General features: G+C 43.5%; 1 protein-coding gene across 1 annotated transcript in view; it reads right to left on the bottom strand.

The window, feature by feature from the left end:
- Window positions 1-20,090, bottom strand: part of CYTH3 (cytohesin 3) — a 148,244-nt gene extending 128,154 nt beyond the window's left edge. Inside the window, exon 1 of the mRNA XM_056536605.1 lies at window positions 19,943-20,090. Coding sequence (XP_056392580.1) covers window positions 19,943-19,961 — 19 coding nt within the window. The 5' untranslated portion in view covers window positions 19,962-20,090. The remainder of the gene's footprint in view (window positions 1-19,942) is intronic.
- Between the last annotated feature and the right edge of the window lie 1,341 nt (window positions 20,091-21,431).

Genomic DNA, 21,431 nt, shown 5'->3' with positions numbered 1-21,431 from the left:
GTCACAAATGTCACAACCCTAACACAATAAGCCCCACAGTCCCGTATGGCCTTGGGTCAGTCAGCAGTAGTCAGGGGATGATGCAGTGACTTCCGACTTTTCTAATGACTCAAAAGTTATTTAATCTTCCAGTGACCTGTGAAGTGACCTGGTTTAACCACAAAGTCTTACCATGTGTCAGAAGGCAGCGGCCACTAACCATGATATATAGCGAAAACTGCTTCCATACCTACAGAATCACAATGTGACTGATGACCAGATGAAGCCTGATAAACATTCTCTGGAACTTCGTCCAAACAAGGTTGCACGCTCTCTTGGAGGACCTCCACTTTTAATCAAGCTTTGTGCCCTCACCCCTTCCACAAAATCAGACGCATCTGTTTGATCAATGTATCACTGATTAGGTTTGGTTTCAGACTGACCTATTTTAGTTTCACTCCACTTAGGTCTCATGAACCTATAGACTTTGGAACTATAGACGTAATAACATTTTCTTGTACAATTTGTAGTTTCAATCATTTACATTGATATAAAGGAATAAACATATACAGTGAAATCTCCCTTAGTGAACACTTCCCAATAGAGGACAGTTTTTAATTCCCCGGCAGAGTCCCATAACATTTAATGTATTTGCACCCTCCGAATAGGGGACATTCCCAATAGTGGACACAGACCCAATCAGGGACAAAACACTCCCAACACTTCCAATCAGGGCTGTGGAGTCGGAGTCAGAGTCGGAGTCGAGGAGTCGGACGAAATTTTGGGTACCCGGAGTCGGCAAACAATGCACAGACTCCAACTCCTACTAAATTTAGATTGGAATAAAAAAAAAAAAAAAAAGCTAAGTTTAAATGTCCCAATTCACAAAAAGTTATAATTAATTACTTCTCTACTGTAAGAATAAAGACCAATGCATGTAGTGCCTCAGGTAACTGCAAAACGAACACGTTAAGTGACTGTGAAGAAGCATGCTTTTCATGTGCTTTACTATTTGGCACACAACGCACAATAAGGAGCGGCAATACTTATACTTTAGGGAACCCATGGGTAACCTAGCCTCTCACTGATAAGGGATTAAGTAAATATGTTTTTTGCAGGACTATAGACACTTGCATAAGTGAAGGGAATGGAGGGTCAATAGTTCAAGACTGAAGCTGTAAACCATTGGAAAAACTGCTGCCATTCAGCTAAGGCTATAACAACTTGTAAACTTGATTGTTAGCTTAAAGGGGTACTCCGCCCCTAGACATCACGAGGGGCAGAGCCGTGATGTAGCGATGCTCCGGCCCCTGTATCACCCGTCATTACGCACAGAGTGAACTATCCTTTGGAAAGGGGATAAGATGTCAGATCGCCGGGGTCCCGCTGCTGGGGACCCCCAGGATCGCCGCTGCGGCACTGCGCGCTCATTACTGCACAGAGCGAGTTCGCTCTGTGCGTAATGACGGGCGATACAGGGGCCGGAGCATCGTTACATCATGGTGTCACGGCCCGCCCCCTCAATACAAGTCTATGGGAAGGGGCGTGGGGGTCGTCACGCCATAGACTTGCATTAAGGGGGCGGGCCGTAATGTCACGAGGGGCAGAGCCATGACATCACGCTGCTCCATCCCCTGTATCGCCCATCATTACGCACAGAGCGAACTCTCTCTGTGTAGTAATGAAAGCGCGGTGCCGCAGTGGCGATCCCGGGGGTCCCCAGCAGCAGGACCCCGGCGATCTGACATCTTATCCCCTATCCTTTGGATAGGGGAAAAGATGTCAAGGGCGGAGTACCCCTTTAAACTTGACTATGGGATTCTACTAGGGAAATCATGTTTTATAATAAATGCCCCTTCCTGGATCCTCCCACTGCCCCATCTTCAGCAGCAGATCAGCACACAAACTGTTCAATACAGTACACTGTTGGCTTCCCAGCCAGTAGTCCTGTGGTAATGACATGTATGTTGCCTTTCTTTCCTTCAAGGAATGTATAAAATACATTCACATACTAATACAGAGGAGTCGGAGTTGGAAGCACAGAAAACTCCGGAGTCGGAGTTGGAGTCGGAACATTTATCTACCGACTCCACAGCCCTGCTCCCATTAGGGGACAAAAACACTCCCAATAGGGGACAAAACACTCCCATTAGGGGACAAAACACTCCCATTAGGGGACAAAGCACTCCCATTAGGGGACAAAACACTCCCAACTCTCCCAATAGGGGACGAAACCCTCCCATTAGGGGACAAAACACTCCCAATAGGAAACAACCAGGCTTATGTGCTGGTCCTACCTTGTACACAGGGCCACCATCAGGGGGTACAGCCAATACTCCAGTAAGGGGCCCAGACCCCCCACTGCAGCCCCCTGCAGCAGCCCCAGCACAGAGGCAGGAGACCGCTGTTTAAACAGTGGTCTCATGCTTCTGTACATCTGCTGGCCACATCATTCATCCCCTGCTTCCCCGATATCCCCCGTGCCACTTTATTCCCCTTGTATCAACCCCCCCCCCTTTTACCCCCTGTGCCACATCATTTCCTCCTGATTTCCCCCCCCCCCCCGTGCTGTTTCTTTCCCCCTTTATACCCATTTGCCACTTCATAAAGAGGGGGGTGATGAATTTACAATAAAGGGGGGGATTAAATGGCACAGGGGGATCAAGGAAAATAATGTGGCACACAGGGTGAGGGGGGATAATTTGGCACAAGGCATAAGGTGGCACAGGGTATAAAGGGTGGATGAAATGATGAGGGGGTAAGGGGTGATTAAATGGCACTGGAAGATTCTACTGTAATATTGCTTTTTATCATGTTTTATTGGTAATTAGACTCTGGAGTGAGTGCAGTACAGTATTCGATCATTTAGAAAGATTTTTGAGCCTTTTTTCCCAATAGGGATACTTTATATTCCCCATGAGTGTCCGCTATTGGGAGATTCTACTGTATACGCACAGGAACCACTTCATTGAAACTTCATGAGACTGGAATACCCCTTTATATGGATTTTCTTTTAAATTAAAGCAATGGCATTCAGATTGCTTAAATACACCACCACTTTATCATTAGTGGGGTCTGACCTCTGGGAACCCCACTAATCACCAGAATGAAGTGGTTGCAGCCAATGTGTGCACTGCATCTTCTGAGGTTTTCCCTGTAGAGTGCCCCCCCCCCCCCCCCATTGGCCAAGATGTATAGTAAAATGCAGCTGTAGTGTCCTCTTAATTCTCTTTGCCCTTCAGAGAAGCACCTTTAAATTCCATCCCTAGTGGTTGGGATTTTCAAAACCCCATTTGCATGTAGCAGAAAGATCTGCACAGCAATATAAGCAGGCTGAAGATTTTCCATTATGTTGCAGATAAGCCATGGATTTTCATTACTGATTTCATCCTTTCATAACAGTGTAAAACCTACAGCAAACCCACAGCAAGATCTACATGCAAGACAAAGAAGTCCACCACTTTTTCTCCTCTGCCCCACTTTATTCGGTAACACAAAGCATGCCTTCATGCCTCTACATTTCTATGGGCAGACGCGGTAATTCCACAGAGCATTACATGCACAGATGTCAACCTTTCTGGATTTCCAGGGCACAGTTCTGTAATATTACATTACATCAACAAATGAATACAAAAAAACATGAAAAAAAGAAGGAACCGCACCAAGATGTGTCATATTAGGAGTGCACTGACCCATCATAGCCAATGCTTTCTGGGGTCATGCACACTACAAAGGCAGACAGCAAGGTCAGTGATTCTACATAAAGACGACCGTACAGGCGGCACATTGGATTATGGTTAAAAGTGACATTTCAACTGCATTGTGGGTTCTCAATCCCAGACCCAAATGGCTGCTGGCAAGTATGACAGACGTCACGTGACGCTATACACTTAGGTGAGGTGCCCGTGTCCCATTTAGTTAAGCTCTCAGATTTTTTTCATCCTGTGGCATACAACCCCCCTGAAGTTTCCCTGCCATTGGCTACAAACATAAACAGCTATCTATGGCTTCACACTTTCTGCATTAGTAGCAGACAGGGACGCCATTGTTTTCCTATTACCAACAAGGGCAGCGCTCTCCTCAAGCGTACAAATAGCCTGGAGCCAATTCCTGACTAGATAAAAAACAAATGTAGGTCAAAGCGCACAAACCAGTTGTCAATCTGGCATCAGTTTAGAAGCAGAATTAATAGAGTGATTAGCTTCACCTATATGACATACAGCATGTAACCACACAAAAGTGACACCATGATATATGGTCATAAGAGGATATCCTCTACAAGAAAATACAACCTAATGAAAGAAGAATGAATACAATGTGAAGCAGGGATGACAAATAGTAAAAAAGATGCTGCACAGCACCACAGAGGTGCAATAGGTGCAGGACTGAGGTCTAAGACACACAGTCATTTTTGGTGACTGTTGTTGTTGTAGCCGTAGTTACTTGTATTCCACGATCACTTTTATTGGCCGAGATGTAGGCAGCGGGCATAGCAATTTTTGGCTGTGCGCCATTGTATACTAGAGAACGTGTTCGGCCCAAATGTATGCCTTTATTTTGCGGGGCCCCTATGGGAAGTGGACGATGCATAGTGTAAAATTGTCTAATAAACTCAATGGCCTGCTGAAAATATATGGTAATACAGGCATAGCTTTTTTACAGGAGACATACTTACTGCTCAAGTGCAGTGTGAACCCAGCCTTAGTGTGATGCAAGCAGGTGGCATGGCGATACTTGACATGTGATGTAGCCAAAGTAACATTAACCCAAACATAGTACATAACAACAAGCATGTACTACTAAGCAAAACACGGTTACATAGCGATCTTCAAGTTAGTTACCATGGCTGAAACTGTGGCTTTATAGACAGACACAGATGTAACCTTCTATATGTTTACACAGAAAACAGTGCAATGGATAACATTCCCGATTTCCACTGAACAATAAAAAAATTACCATGGAGCCCGATCATTTATAGGAATTCAGCACAGAAGATGGAATGAAAGCTGAATGTACAAAGATCAGCGGTGATATCAGCCGCCACATTATGGCTGATCTGTTCTCAGCAGGATGAGAAGGAACCGTGATATATCATCAGATCACTGAACTGTTCCACTGCTTCAGATCTTTGCTCTTATATATTTATATTCTTTGCGCTTATATTTTTCTACCATCCGATAACACTGAGGGAAATACAGGAAGAGTGTGCAAAAGAGTGGTAAAATAAAATTGCTCCAAATGCCACAAAGTAGGTCATAGGACAAGAACAGTATTTACAATGTATTTACACTGCACATCCAATGGTACCCAACTTATATAAGTTTGATTTTGTCTTCTGGAAAAAATCTTAACTACATGCACGAAAATTAATACATCTGAAAAAGTCATCTTCTGGACCCCCTATAACTTTTTTCTTTTTCCGCATATGGGGGATGTATGAGGCTCATTTTTTTCATCGTCATCTGAAGTTTTTATCGTTACCATTTTTGTGTTGATCGGACTTTTTGATCACTTTTTTTTTTTTATGGTATAAAAAGTGACCAGAAATATGCTATTTTGGACTTTGGAATTTCTTTACGCCACTGACCATGCGGTTTAATTAACAATATATTTTTATAGTTCAGACATTTACGCACGTGGCGATACCACATGTTTATATTTTTATTTACATAGTTTTTTTTTTTAATGGGAAAAGGGGGGTGATTCAGATTTATTAGGGAAGGGGTTAAATCACATTTATTAACACTTTATTTTCACTTTATTTTTGCAATGTTATATCCCCCATAGGGGACTATAACATTGCACACACTGATTTCTGCCATGCAACAGCATGGCATTGATCAGTGTTATTGTCGCTATACTGCTCCTGCCTGGATCTCAGGCACAGAGCAGTCATTCGGCGATTGGACACGCAGGAGGCAGGTAGGGATCCTCCACGCGTCCTGCAAGCTGTTCGGGATGCCGCAATTTCACTGCGGCGGTCCCGAACAGCCCCACTGAGCTCCCGGGAAGCTTTCACTTTCACTTTAGACACGGCGATCAACTTTGATCGCCACATCTGAAGGGTTAATACTGGGCATCCCCACGATCGATGATGTCCGATATTAGCCGCGAGTCCAGGCCGTTGATGGCCGCCGGATCCCACCTGATAAGATGCGGGAACACCGCGTGACCCCATGTTATATCACGGGAGCCGGCGCAGGATGTAAATACATGTCCTGCGTCATTAAGGAGTCAAAGTGTACCTGTACTTAGCAAAAACTTTTTATATAACGTGGATAATACCATTACATGTATATTTGTAATATAACATTGGTTAAAAATTTTTATATTTTTGGGTGAAAAAAAATGCTGTCCCTGCAGTTATTGCCTGTTATCACTATGAGGAGTCCAAATACAGATAATGAGGGAAGGAAACGCAGGACTCTGTCCAGGCTCCTGGCTTGTCAATCATCCTCCGTGTACAGAGCCCGGCCTGTCCTCCGTGATGTCCACCCACACTTCCTGTATTTGGTCTCCTCACAGAGACACACAGGTATAGCTGAAGGGACAAATATATAGACATTTTTTTAACCAATGTATATTATAAATATACATATATTGTTATTGTTTACGTTATATCAAAAGTTTTTGTTAATGACAGGTACATTTTAAAGAACTTAAAAGAAAATGTACATGAGGCCAACACTGATCTCACAATGATCATGCTCCACATTGCAACACAGAAACTACACTGGAACAGGATTACGTTTGGAAGCCAGAGAAACAGATATATATGTCTCCAAATGTTCAACCTAGAGCTAAAAAAGACCTTGAGAACGTATCATCTTCACATGACTGAAAGGAAGCACAGCAGGCACAACTGGGAAATTACACTCCAGGATCCAGTGATCAAAAATAAAATGTAACCAAGTCTAAGCAGGCGGTATAACAATGAAGGGGGAAATAAAGAAAGAAATTTCAGAGGTTCGTATAGTATCAACTTGTGGCCAGAAAGAATGTAGAAAATCCAATGTAATAAATTGAACGCAGATGTTCCTGAAAACACAAATAATAATGGTCTCACTTCATGGCAACCAAACAGGTCAGCCCACTTCCTTCTTAAAACAAATGCTACAGGTCCCTGGAGCCTTCCCGCTCCACTAAAATAAAACACATGTACGGCCGCGTACAGACGGGTCCCCACACAGGACTCCGCAGGTGGCCAAACAGGCAACTTACTTTATTGTCTAATTTATTATTAGGATTTATACCATAACCAAAATATAGCTGAATTTATAGGGTCAAATAGTTTAAACATCCTTTTCCTCCAGACAAAAGTCATCTGCGTTTTTTCACAGAGAAGATGACGACTGGGAGGCTACAGCTTTCCAACAAGCCTGAAGAGAAATGGCAGGGAAAGTGGAAAACGATTCGACAGAGCACATTTTTGATGTGGAGTAGATTTACATCATTGAGGACGGACCTGGTTCCTGCCTGTGAAACATTCTCTTCTCCAATAAACACAGGACGAGTAAAGCAGCAGCCATGAAGACGTCTTACACTCACCCCACATTTACTACGTCCTGATCAAAACCTATGACTGAAAAGATAACAACGACAGCCCTCACCAAGGGGATACCAAGGACTAGGAAAACATAGCGGAAATAATCACTATTGTCTTGTGTGCTATAACAGTTCCATTGAAATTATACTTTGGCTCCTGGGGTAACTATTACAGGCGATTCTAAGGGTCCATTCACAGTCACACTACAATTTATGAGTAGAATGTCGCAATGCATTTCAGCTTTGAAATACGGTGCAAAAGCCTCTCATTGTTCTCAATGGGAATCTGCTGCAACATTCACACAGTGGAATTTCAGAGGTGGAAGGTCCCACCAAAAGAACTAACATGTTCATTCTTTCGGTGGAATTGGCTCTGAAATTCTTTGCCGTCTATTTAGAAAGCACATTTCTGAGCCGTCCTTTGTCGACGCCCGCGCCAGACAGTATCTCAAGGTGGTGATTCCGTAGTGTGCATGAGTCCATAGGGATATATTACACTGCGTTATTATTGGGGAACAGGCTGTTATCACCTTGTCCAATGATCAGTTGCCAAACAAGCAAATACTCCATTGTTGGCAGATCGCTTCTTTTTGACAGGTTAAAAAAAAAATTTGTCAGCTGCAAGTCCCTGTTTAATAGAAGATGTGGACAACAAGAGATGGAAGGCCACACAAATGATCCAACGAATGTCCATGCAGTCATATCCACACAGCAGTTGAGCCTCATCTATCTATGATACCATCACTAGTATAGAGTATGCGTCAGCCCATATCCTATGGCGTTGGTCAGCCATCAATATCAGCAAAGTCTCTTTTGTTGTAGTCTTACTCCATGAAGGACCATGCTCCACCCAGTATTCAATCCTTATCTAATTTGGTAATTTCATTGATTTAAGTGGGCACTATGTATTGATTTATTTCCTCTGCGGTGGGTCTGCAGGAAAACTTAACTCCTGCTCCCAATTTTCTTCAAAGGCTAGATCACTGGGGAGGCCAGGAACTTATCTTTGGAGGGATTCATCTAACAGAAATGGACTGTCAGAGCAGACACCCTCCATAAGCTAGGACTCATTAAACAGCTTCTTTTATGGACAATCCCTTTTTGTTTAAAGGTTACATAAGTTAATCACAAAGAGTTTGCCCTGGGACCCCGAATCATTAGCTGTTATCTGTGGGGAATACATGATCGATTTCCTTGAAGCACCATCAGAGGGGAAATAAAGTATTGGTTTAAAAAGTGGGTTTTCTAAATGAGACAACTCCTTTCTTAAAGCATCCTGTCTACTAGATATCTGGGGTGTTCACATTATAGTCAATCAGATCTCTAGAGTCTCTACAGTAGTATGGTAAACTGATCATGATGATACATAATAGGGTTGGGATACACCCACTTAACAAGATTTAAAAAAAAAATCTAGTGTTCTACCACAGGCAACAATAGAGGAAAACAACTAGTTCCTTAATGTTTCCTGTGGATTCTAAATTAGCCACAACTTCTCCTGCAGCAGAATATGGCAGACACAACCATTCGCTGCTAGAATTATCCCGCAGACTAGAGGACTTTTCATAGTGATTAAATCACATGTCCCAAAGAACGCCAATGTTCTCCAAGCCATCAAAATATCCCATGACCATGAGAGAATAAAGGCAGCAGTAAGAGTCTAAAAGCAGAAATTGATTTTTTCCCTGATACTTTCAGGGGGAAAAAAACAAAAACAAAAAAACACTGTAGACCATTGTATCCACCAAGGAAACCACAAGTACCACCACAGGTAACATAATTCAAGATAGGCAATGAAGAATAGATGTAGGGGAGGAGAAATGATGTCCAGTTGCAACCCGTTTTTTTAAGAAAAAAAAAGTATATGATTTTAACATTTCACTGCATTTTGAATAAAGTTTCACTTGTTTGATTGAAATTCCAAGAAAATAAGAAAAACTGTGCAAAGTAAAAAACCTTAAGGTGAAAACCGGATGGAACCGTATGCACATACGGTTCTGTATGGTTCCCATTGACTCCCATTTAAAAAAAATATGTCTACACAGTTTAATATGGTTTTTCACCTGGACCAAAAAAAAAAATGTGGTAGACTACGGTTTTGGGTGCAGGAAAAAAAAAACGGACAAAACCGTATTAGGCTGGGTTCACACTACGTTTTTTCCCATACGGGAGCACATAGGGCAGGGGGGAGCTAAAACCTTGCGCTCCCGTATGCCTTCGTATGCGCTCCCGTGTGTCATTCATTTCAATGAGCCGGCCGGAGTGAAACGTTCGGTCCGGTCGGCTCATTTTTGCGCCGTATGCGCTTTTACGACCGGACCTCAAACCGTGGTTGACCAGAGTTTAAGGTCCAGGGGAAAAGCGCATACGGCGCAAAAATGAGCCGACCGTTTCACTCCAGCCGGCTCATTGAAATGAATGACACACGGGAGCGCATACGAAGGCATACGGGAGCGCGAGGTTTTAGCTCCCCCCTGCCTTATGCGCTCCCGTATGGGAGAAAACGTAGTGTGAACCCAGCCTAAGACGCAAAACGGACTAAACCGGATGATGCGTTTGACATACGGTTTACAATGTTAAGTCAATGCATACGATTTTCTTTACGGTTCTGAGCGTTTTTTAACTTGAAACCGTATACGGGAACTGTATAGCAAAAACGTGGTGTGCATGCACCCTTAAAGCCATGAATTAGAAAGGTTGTAGATACATGCAATGGCTTATAATGTGTTTTTATTCTCAGTCAAACTACTTTGGAGGATTAAAAAAAAACTAATAAAAGTCATGAAAATGAATAACTTAGTCACCAACAATGACTCGTCCATACAAACTGCTCTGATATTACTCAACAAAACCACTTCTGCGATGTGACAGTACGAAGGAATGTAGTCTGGTTTAATGGATAAATACATAAAGGGAGATTCACTGGGCCGAGCAACATTGCATGTTTTAGACCCTTTTTGAGCACACAAAACAGTTTAAAGGAGTACTCCGGTGGCAAACTTTTTTTATTTTATTTATTTTATTTATTTTTTTTATCAACTGGTGCCAGAAAGTTAAACAGATTTGTAAATGACTTCTATTAAAAAATCTTAATCCTTCCAGTACTTATTAGCTGCTGAATACTACAGATGAAATTATTTTAATTTTCCAACACAGTGCTCTCTGCTGACATCTCCATTTTAAGAACTGTCCAATTAAGAAAATCCCCATAGCAAATATATGCTGCTCTGGACAGTTCCTAAAATGGACAGATGTCAGCAGAGAGCACTGTGTTCCAAAAAGAAAAGAATTTCCTCTGTAGTATTCAGCAGCTAATAATTTTTTCATAGAAGTCATTTACAAACCTGTTTAACTTTCTGGCACCAGTTGATTTAAAAAAAAAAAAAAAACAGTTTTCCACTGGAGTACCCCTTTAAAGAAGGGTCTAGAGAAGGGATGTGGCTTAGCAAAAGGGGCAGCCAAGATGTTAAAGCACGCACCACTGGGATAAATTTGGCGCATCTTTTGCTTGCCCAGTCTACGTTTTGAGATGTCTAAAAGTTAAACAGCAAAGACAATAACCCAGCCAGAAGAAAAGGGTCAGGACACCAGATACATCTTTAAGTGTATGTTCACAATACAGAATTTCCACGCAGAAATGGGATGCACTAATCTAGCATTGGTGTGAATGGGTCTTTTGTTGACCCATCCACATTACAGAATTTCAGCAGCAGCAGAAAATTGTGCCACTGAAATGTACACACTAAACAAATTAACTTGTTAGTTCTTTCAGCAGAAATATGCGCGGACTGTATTGCCAGCAATACGACGGTGCAGGTCCGCATGGTCCTAGTGCCGAAGAACAAAATCTTCAACCCAGAATTTCTCCGGGTAGAGATTCTGCAGTGTGAACTTGGAATCTTGAAAAAAGTAGATCTCTCATAGAATCCTGAGTCCAGGACAATTTTTTCCCAACTTGTGATAAAAGGGAACACTAAGATAACACATCCTAGATCTGAATGAATGAGCTAATCATATGAAATACTTTTGTCTTTACATAGTTGAATGTGCTGACAACAAAATCACACAAAAATGATCAATAAAAATCATCAACCCATGGAGGTCTGGATATGGAGTCACACTCAAAATCAAAGTGGAAAACCACACTACAGGCTGATCCAAATTTGATGTAATGTCTGTAAAACAAGTGAAAATGAGGTTCAGTAGTGTGTGTGGCCTCCACATGCCCGTATGACCTCCCTACAATGCCTGGGTATGCTCCTGATGAGGTGGCGGATGGTCTCCTGAGGGATGTCCTCCCAGACCTGGACTAAAGCATCCGCCAACTCCTGGACAGTCTGTGGTGCAACGTGGCGATGGTGGATAGAGCGAGACATGATGTCCCAGATGTGCTCAAATCGGATCCAGGTCTGGGGAACGGTCGGGCCAGTCCATAGCATCAATGCCTTCCTCTAGCAGGAACTGCTGACACACTCCAGCCACATGAGGTCTAGCATTGTCTCGCATTAGGAGGAACCCAGGGCTTACCGCACCAGCATATGGTCTCACAAGGGGTCTGAGGATCTCATCTCGGTACCTAATGGCAGTCAGGCTACCTCTGGCAAGCACATGGACCCACAAAGAAATGCCACCCCGCAACATTACTGACCCACCGCCAAACCAGTCATGCTGGAGGATATTGCAGGCAGCAGAACGTTCTCCACGGCGTCTCCAGACTCGGTCACGTCTCTCACATGTGCTCATTGTGAACCTGCTTTCATCTGTGAAGAGCACAGGATGCCAGTGGCGAATTTGCCAATTTTGGTGTTCTCTGGCAAATGCCAAACGTCCTACACAGTGTTGGGCTGTAAGCACAACCCCCACCTGTGGATGTCGGCCCTCATACCACCCTCATGGAGTCTTGTTTCTGACCGTTTGAGTGGACACATGCACATTTACTGCCTGCTGGAGATCATTTTACAGGGCCCTGGCAGTGCTCCTCCTTGCACAAAGGCGGAGGTAGCGGTCCTGCTGCTGGATGGTTGCCCTCCTACGGCCTCCTCCATGTCTCCTGATGTACTGGCCTGTCACCTGGTAGCGCCGCCATGCTCTGGACACTACGCTGACAGACCCAACAAACCTTCTTGCCATAGCTCGCACTGATGTGCCATCCTGAATGAGCTGCACTACCTGAGCCACTTGTCTGGTTGTAGACTTCATCTCATGCTACAACCAGAGTGAAAGCACTGCCAGCATTCAAAAGTGACCAAAACATCAGCAAAGAAGCATAAGAACTGAAAAGTGGTCTGTGGTCACCACCTACAGAACCAATCCTTTATTGGGGGGGGGGAGGCTTGCTAATTGCCTATAATTTTCACCTGTTGTCTGTTCCATTTGCACAACAGCATGTGAAATTGACTGTCAATCAGTGTTGCTTCCTGAGTGAACAGTGTGATTTCACAGAAGTGTGATGGACTTGGAGTTACATTGTGTTGTTTACGTGTTCAATTTATTTTTTTGAGCAGCGTACATCTCTTATCATGCCCTGACAGATCTCAATAACTTGGAATCTCATAGAAAGTGGATGTTTGCAGGTGTTAATGGTCCAAGACTGTGTTTTCAAGCTAGTGGCTATTTAGCTGTTGTAAAACCAAAACTCTCATCATACAGTCATGGCTGTAAATGTTGGCACCATTGAAATGTTTCTAGAAAATGAAGTATTTCTCACAGAAAAGGATTGCAGTAACACATGTTTTGCTATACACATGTTTATTCCCTTTGTGCGTATTGGAACTAAACCAAAAAAGGGAGGAAAATAAGGAAATTGGACATAATGTCACACCAAACTCCAAAAACGGGCTGGACAAAATTATTGGCACCCTTAACTTAATATTTGGTTGCACACCCTTTGGAAAAAATTACTGAAATCAGTTGCTTCCTATAACCATCAATAAGCTTCTTACACCTCTCAGCCAGAATGTTGGACCACTCTTCCTTAGCAAACTGCTCCAGGTCTCTCTTATTGGAAGGTGCTTTTTCCCAACAGCAATTTTAAGATCTCTCCACAGGTGTTCAATGGGATTTAGATCTGGACTCATTGCTGCCACTTCAGAACTCTCCAGCGCTTTGTTACCATCCATTTCTGGGTGCTTTTTGACGTATGTTTGGGGTCATTGTCCTGTTGGAAGACCCAAGATCTCGGATGCAAACCCAGCTTTCTGACACTGGGCTGTACAGTGTGACCCAAAATCCGAAGGTAATCCTCAGATTTCATGATGCCTTGCACACATTCAAGGCACCCAGTGCCAGAGGCAGCAAAAAAAAACAAATCATCATTGAACCTCCTTCTTTGTAGGCCTCATTCCGTTTTCAGTAGAATGATGTGCTTTACCAAAAAACTCTATCTTGGTCTCATCTGTCTACAAGACGTTTTCCCAGAAGGATTTTGGCTTATTCAAGTTCATTTTGGCAAAATGTAGTCTTGCATTTTAATGTATCTGTATCAGCAGTGGGGTCTTCCTGGTTCACCCGCCATAGCGTTTCCTTTCATTTAAATGTCGACGGATAGTTTGTGCTGACCCTGATGCTCCCTGAGCCTGCAACTTGAATATCTTTGGAACTTGTTTGGGGCTGCTTATCCACCATCCAGACTACCCTACATTGACACCTTCCATCAATTTATTTTCTTCCATCCATGCCCAGGGAGATTAGCTACAGTTCCATGGGTTGCAAACTTCTTGATAATGTTGCGCACTGTGGACAAAGGCAAATCTAGATCTCTGGGGATAGACTTTGAGATTGTTGATATTTCCCCCCCAGTTTTGGTTGTCAAGTCCTCAGACAATTCTCTTCTCCCCTTTCTGTTGTCCATGCTTAATGTGGCCCACACAGACACACAATGCAAAGACTAAGTGAACTTCTCTCCTTTTTATCTGCTTTCAGGTGTGATTTTTATATTGCCCACACCTGTTACTTACCCCAGGTGAGTTTAAAGGAGCATCACATGCTTGAAACAATTTTATTTATCCACAATTTTGAAAGGGTGCCAATTATTTTGTCCAGCCCATTTTTGGAGTTTGGGGTGACATTATGTCCAATTTGCTTTTTTTCCTCCCTTTTTTGGTTTAGGTCCAATACACACAAAGGGAATAAACATGTGTATCGCAAAACGTGTGTTACTGCAATCCTTTTCTGTGAGAAATACTTCATTTTCTTGAAAAATATTACGGCCATGATTGTATCTCTCATGTGACAGATCTCAAACTGGGAATCTCCTAGTAAGTGGATATTTTGCAGGCATCGCTCTACGACAGTATTACCCAGTAAAGCATAAGAGTCCCACAAATATATGATTAGCACCTTTATATATACTGTCATCCTGACTCAGTATACAGTGTCACATAAAACACTGCCCACGGTCTGGAGGTTGTGAGCAGTGTTATGTGCCAGGTAGACAGGGTTACTTTATATATTTTTGTATATGGGTATAAGTGCAATAGTCTTTACAGGATACTGATATATTTTTGTCGCCCCCTCTGTGCTTTTTTGTTTTTTGCTTCACAAAAGATCTAACCTACTATTTATTGTATGTATTTTAGAAATAGATAATAAAGTTTATATTTTTTGGGAGCATAAGAAAGAACTCTGGTATTTTTTTGTAGTATTCGACAGTATTACCCAACCTATGGCTCTAGCTGTTTTAAAACCACAACTCCCAGCATGTCCTGACAGATCTCAGATTTTCTAAGAAAGGGGATATCTGGAGGCCTCAATCTTGACCAGTGTTCCCCATTGCGTGGCTCTTCAACTGTTACAAAACTACAATTTCCATCATGACAGAGATCTCCGGATTTTGGAATTTTCCATGAAAATGGATGTCAATGGTCTAGGACAGTGTTGACCTACTTTTAGCTGTTTCAAAACTACAACTCCCATCATGTCGTGACAGATCTCCTAAATCTCTAACAAAGTGGATATCTGTAGACACTGATAATCTAGACCAATGTACCCCAACCTGCAGCAAACCTACGACTCTTGTCATGACCAGATAGATCTCTTGAATCTTCTAGATCAGTGGTCTTCAACCTGCGGACCTCCAGATGGTGCAAAACTGCAACTCCTAGCATGCCCGGACAGCCAACGGCAGCATGCTGGGAGTTGTAGTTTTGCAACATCTAGAGGTCCGCAGGTTGAAGACCACTGATCTAGATAGTGGACCATCTGGAGGTTTCAATGGACTAGACCAGAATATACCCGTAATAAACGTGTATGGCTCTCCGGCTGTCGCAAACTACAATGGAGAACCACATGCTGGGGAACACTGGTCTACAATCTTTCCTTAGCTCATAAAATGAGAGATAGAGTTCCCCTTTAACCTGTTCAGGACCAATGACGTAACCTTACGTCATGAGTCCGCTCCCGATCTATAACGCGGGGCCACAGCATTATAGCGGGTTGGGCCCGGCCGTTGATCGCGGTGCCGCGCGCTATTAACCCTTTAACGCCGCGTCTAAAGTGAAAGCATGTCGGTTAGCTCAGGGAGTTGTTCGGGATAGCTGCGGCGAAATCGCGGCATCCCAAAAAGCTTACAGAACAGCTGGAGGGTCCCTACCTGCCTCCTCGCTGTCCGGTCGCCGAATGGCTGCTCATTGCCTGAGATCCAGGCATGAACAGTCAAGCGGCAGAATCATTGATCACTGGTTTCCTATGAGAAACCAGTGATCAATGTAAAAGATCAGTGTCCCTATGGGAGCTATAACACTGCAAAAAAAAGTGAAAAAAAAAAAGTGAATAAAGATCATTTAACCCATTCCCTATTAAAAGTTTGAATCACCCCCCTTTTCCCATAAAAAAAACCAGTGTAAATAAAATAAAAATAAACATATATGGTATCGCCGTGTGCGGAAATTATAAAAATATATAGTTAATTAAACCGCACGGTCAATGGCGTACGCGCAAAAAAAATCCAAAGTCCAAAATAGTGCATTTTTGGTCACTTTTTATATCATGAAAAAATTAATAAAAAGCGATCAATAAGTCCTATCAATGCAAATATGGTACCACTAAAAACTTCAGATCACGGTGCAAAAAATTTGCTCTCATACCGCCCCATACATGGAAAAATACAAAAGTTATAGGGGTCAGAAGAGGACAATTTCAAACGTATTAATTTTCCTGCATGTAATTAAGATTTTTTCCAGAAGTACGACAAAATCAAACCTATATAAGTAGGGTATCATTTTAATCGTATGGACCTACAGAATAAAGATAAGGTGTCATTTTTACCGAAAAATTTACTACGTGGAAACAGAAGCCCCCAAAAGTTACACAATGGCGGTTTTTTTTTTTTTCAATTTTGTCTCACAATGATTTTTTTCCGTTTCGCCGTAGATTTTTGGGTAAAATGACTGACGTCATTACAAAGTAGAAAAAAATAAGCCATCATATGGATTTTTAGGTGCAAAATTGAAAGAGTTATGATTTTTTAAAAGCAAGGAGGAAAAAACGAAAATGCAAAAACGGAAAAACCCCTGGTACTTAAGGGGTTAAGTATGGACAAAAAAAAAAAGGGGGGTACTCCATTGGAATTTTTTTTTTTTTTTTTTTTTTTATCAACTGGTGCCAGAAAGTTAAACAGATTTGTAAATTACTTCTATTAAAAAATCTTAATCCTTCCTGTACTTATCAGCTGCTGGAAGTTCTTTTATTTTTGAATTTCCTTTCTGTCTGACCACAGTGCTCTCTCCTGACACCTCTGTTTATTTGAGGAACTGCCCAGAGTAGGAGCAAATCCCCATAGCAAACCTCTCCTGCTCTGGACAGTTCCTAACATGAACAGAGGTGTCAGCAGAGAGCACTGTGGTCAGACAGAAAGGAAATTCAAAGAGATAAGAACTTCCTGTGGAGCATACAGCAGCTGGAAGGATTAAACATTTTTTAATAGAAGTAGTTTACAAATCTGTCTAACTTTCTGGAACCAGTTGATTTAAAGGAAATCTGTAACCAGTGTCCCCTGCACTAACCTGTCGGTACCAACAGATAGCGCAGGTGACACTGATGACAACAGTACTCACCTTGTCCCGTTCTGTGGCGGGGATTTTCGGTAATTTCTTCCGTTAGCTCCAGTCCCAGCAGCCGGCTTGGAGCATGGGCGGAGCTTACTGACGTCACCGCTGCTGCGAGACCCTGCAGAGAGCATTAGCGGCTTGGGGCATGGGCAGAGCTTAGTGACATCACCGCTGCTGCTCCCTGCTGGGTCCCGCTGTGAGAGAACAGCAGCGGTGACATCAGTAAGCTCCGCCCGTGCCCCAAGCCGGGTGCCCGGAGCAGAGCTAACGGAGGAAATTACCGGAGATCCCCGCCACGGAATGGGACAAGGTGAGTACCGTTGTCATCAGTGTCACTTGCACATCTGCCGCTACTGACAGGTTATAGTGCAGCTGACACTGGTGACAGATTTCCTTAAAAAAAAAGAAAAAATGTTTTCCAGTGGAGTACCCCTTTAAGGAGGGGAAAAAAAAACAACTGTGATGGCAGCTGTGTAAGGGTATGTTCACACTACCTAACTCCCGCAGAATTCCGCGATCGGAATTACGCGCTGTGAACATAAACATCAGTGTGAATGGGTTTCCGCGAAACCGGTTCACACTGAGCAATCTCAGCGGCGGACAATTCTGCCACTGAAATTGTTCCGCGCCAAGAAAAACCATGGAGACGGCGCAGTCCGGAGGCCGCCAGAATGGAATCTCCGCGAGCGTAGATTCCTTTCAAACGCCGTAGTGTGAACACACCCTAAGGATCAGGACAAGACCATCTTGTGGTGGGACCGTAATGAAGCATTGTGCAGCCATCTACCTCAGTGGTCTCCAAACTGTGGACCTCCAGCTGTTGCAAAACTACAACTCCCTGTATGCCCGGACAGCCAACGGCTGTCCGGGCATGCTGGAAGTTGTAGTTTTGCAGCATCTGGAGGTGCACAGTTTGGAGACCACTGTCCTACAGGGTCAATGCTAGACCAAAACTGGAAACACCATGAACCGTGTCCAGACGTCCGTCCGCATGGTACAGTGTCCTGCACGCCGCCCGCGCCTCTACTCACATGAGCACAGAGAGAAGAAATGAACTCAGGCATTCATTCCACATTGCCAAAGGGTGGGGAAAAAAACAACACACTGTTTCCTTGACTCCAAGTTCCAGTATCCATTTCCAAGGGACTATCCAGCCAGACAGGGAGCTGTCTGTGGAATGGAGACATAAAAGCTACGCTCACAGCCAGAGTTTGGGGGTCTTCAGCCACCCACATAGTAGAATAACATTACAGAGTCCACGCCTGGAGAAAGCAGTCTATTAATACGCAGGCGGCTTTATATCAAGGATGGGAGTCGCTTTCTGGATACAGTCTATACCTGGAGAATTTGCTTAACCCCCCCAATGCACGTCGATGGGTGGTCTTCACTGTGCATCACCGCCGTGCGTTCATTGATAGTAGAGCCGGACCATTTACCACGCTGCAATCTCCGTAGTCCATACAGGGGGCACGCGCTGCAGTTGCTAGGATACAGGGTGCGCAAATTCTACTATCACACAGGGCACGACAGGGCTTGCAGAAGCAGAAATGGCACCTTGAGGGAGTACGGTGGCCGCCCCCACCCGATGCACGTGCCAATACAAATGCCATCTGCAAGATTCACCTTTGCCCTTACCAATAGACGACGTACAGGGCGGCGTATCATTTATACGGTATGTTATGACCTTACCCATGTGCATAACTTTACAGAGCTTAACCCCTAAATGTACCCTGACTCCAATACCAAGCCGTGCCCCCAGTGCCCACCAGCTGTCAGAAAGCAACCGAGTCACTGGTTTAACCATCTCAATGCCAAACGCAGCAGAAAGGCGTCAAGCCATGCAGAATATGCAAGAAACAACATTAACCTGTTCCCTGCCAGTGAGGGCTGAGGGTGACCCTGCAGGTTCTAAATCAGATTCATTCATTGCAACCTGCAAATCCCTGTAACCCTTCGTATTCCGTACAGATAGGAATGAATACTGATCATAATAGGATTATAATCCCCGGGGGATGAAATGAGGATTATCATTTTGGCCTCAATACATGTGAACGCAACTTGGTGGTCACCTACTGGTGGGAGGTCAGTGTGTATAAACAGGCCTTCCCATACAGACATTCCCATATTATTTACATTCCAATTTTTTAACGCCTTAATGATGAACCCCTAAAGTAACCGTGCACACGGTGCGTTAACTGCTTGCGCCCCGTTCTGCAGACGGCAGCGCTGGATTATAGATGAGGAGACGCAGAGATGACATTTAACTCCTCCGCTGCCGGTGCGCAGAACTGCTGCGCGTCAACAAGACAGATATATGTACATGTTATGTATATACACCCAGGGGACAGTGCCAGCACACAGCCGCTACTTACCGGCCCCGTCTTCCTCCATTGCAGCTCGGTTATACAGGAAAAACAGAACCAACCCGGCGACAACACGGAATGTGGACAGAGCTGCGGAGCCGGTCCCGTTCTCACACACAGTCACCGAGACACTGCAACAGCAAATGCAGCTCCTCTCTCTGCGTCACCACCCACTGTCACATGACCAGCCTAGCACCGCCCTTCACGCTGGGGTATCACGTGACTTTTGGGTACATAAGAGAAGGCTATGGGCTGGTAAAGTCCGGAGCTGACAGGCTGGCGAGGGCGTAGCGGGTCTTCTTTTTCTCTCTTCTTTTTTCTCTCTTCTTTTTTCTCTCTTCTTTTTTCTCTCTTCTTTTTTCTCTCTTCTTTTTTCTCTCTTCTTTTTTCTCTCTTCTTTTTTCTCTCTTCTTTTTTCTCTCTTCTTTTTTCTCTCTTCTTTTTTCTCTCTTCTTTTTTCTCTCTTCTTTTTTTCTCTCTTCTTTTTTTCTCTCTTCTTTTTTTCTCTCTTCTCTTTTCTCTCTTCTCTTTTCTCTCTTCTTCTCTTTTCTCTCTTCCTCTCTTTTCTCTCTTCCTCTCTTTTCTCTCTTCCTCTCTTTTCTCTCTTCCTCTCTTTTCTCTCTTCCTCTCTTTTCTCTCTTCCTCTCTTTTCTCTCTTCCTCTCTTTTCTCTCTTCCTCTCTTTTCTCTCTTCCTCTCTTTTCTCTCTTCCTCTCTTTTCTCTCTTCCTCTCTTTTCTCTCTTCCTCTCTTTTCTCTCTTCCTCTCTTTTCTCTCTTCCTCTCTTTTCTCTCTTCCTCTCTTTTCTCTCTTCCTCTCTTTTCTCTCTTCCTCTCTTTTCTCTCTTCCTCTCTTTTCTCTCTTCCTCTCTTTTCTCTCTTCCTCTCTTTTCTCTCTTCCTCTCTTTTCTCTCTTCCTCTCTTTTCTCTCTTCCTCTCTTTTCTCTCTTCCTCTCTTTTCTCTCTTCCTCTCTTTTCTCTCTTCCTCTCTTTTCTCTCTTCCTCTCTTTTCTCTCTCCTCTCTTTTCTCTCTCCTCTCTCCTCTTCTTTCTCTCTCTTCTTTCTCTCCTTTCTCTCTCTTCTCTTTTATCTCTCTCTTCTCTTTTATCTCTCTCTCTCTTCTCTTTTATCTCTCTCTCTCTTCTCTTTTATCTCTCTCTCTCTTCTCTTTTATCTCTCTCTCTCTTCTCTTTTATCTCTCTCTCTCTCTCTCCCTCTCTCTCTCTCTCTCTCTCTCTCTCTTTTTTTTTTCTCTCTCTCTCTCTCTCTCTTCTCTCTTCTCTCTTCTCTCTCTCTTCTTGCCAAACATAGCAAAACTTTTAGGTCAAGCTTCACTCGAGAAAATGGAATTTAATAGAACCCCAAATTTGTTAGGGCAACAATCCCCTGTGGCTGTTGCAAAACTACAACTCCCAGCAAGCTGGTAGTTGTAGTTTTGCAACGACTGGAGATCAACCTTTTGGAGATCACTGCATTAGTGCATGTTCACACGAAGCTGAAG

This window comes from Hyla sarda, chromosome 8, assembly GCF_029499605.1.
Source record: "Hyla sarda isolate aHylSar1 chromosome 8, aHylSar1.hap1, whole genome shotgun sequence".
NCBI classification, from domain to species: Eukaryota; Metazoa; Chordata; class Amphibia; order Anura; family Hylidae; genus Hyla; species Hyla sarda.
This window is presented reverse-complemented; position numbering and strand designations above follow the sequence as displayed.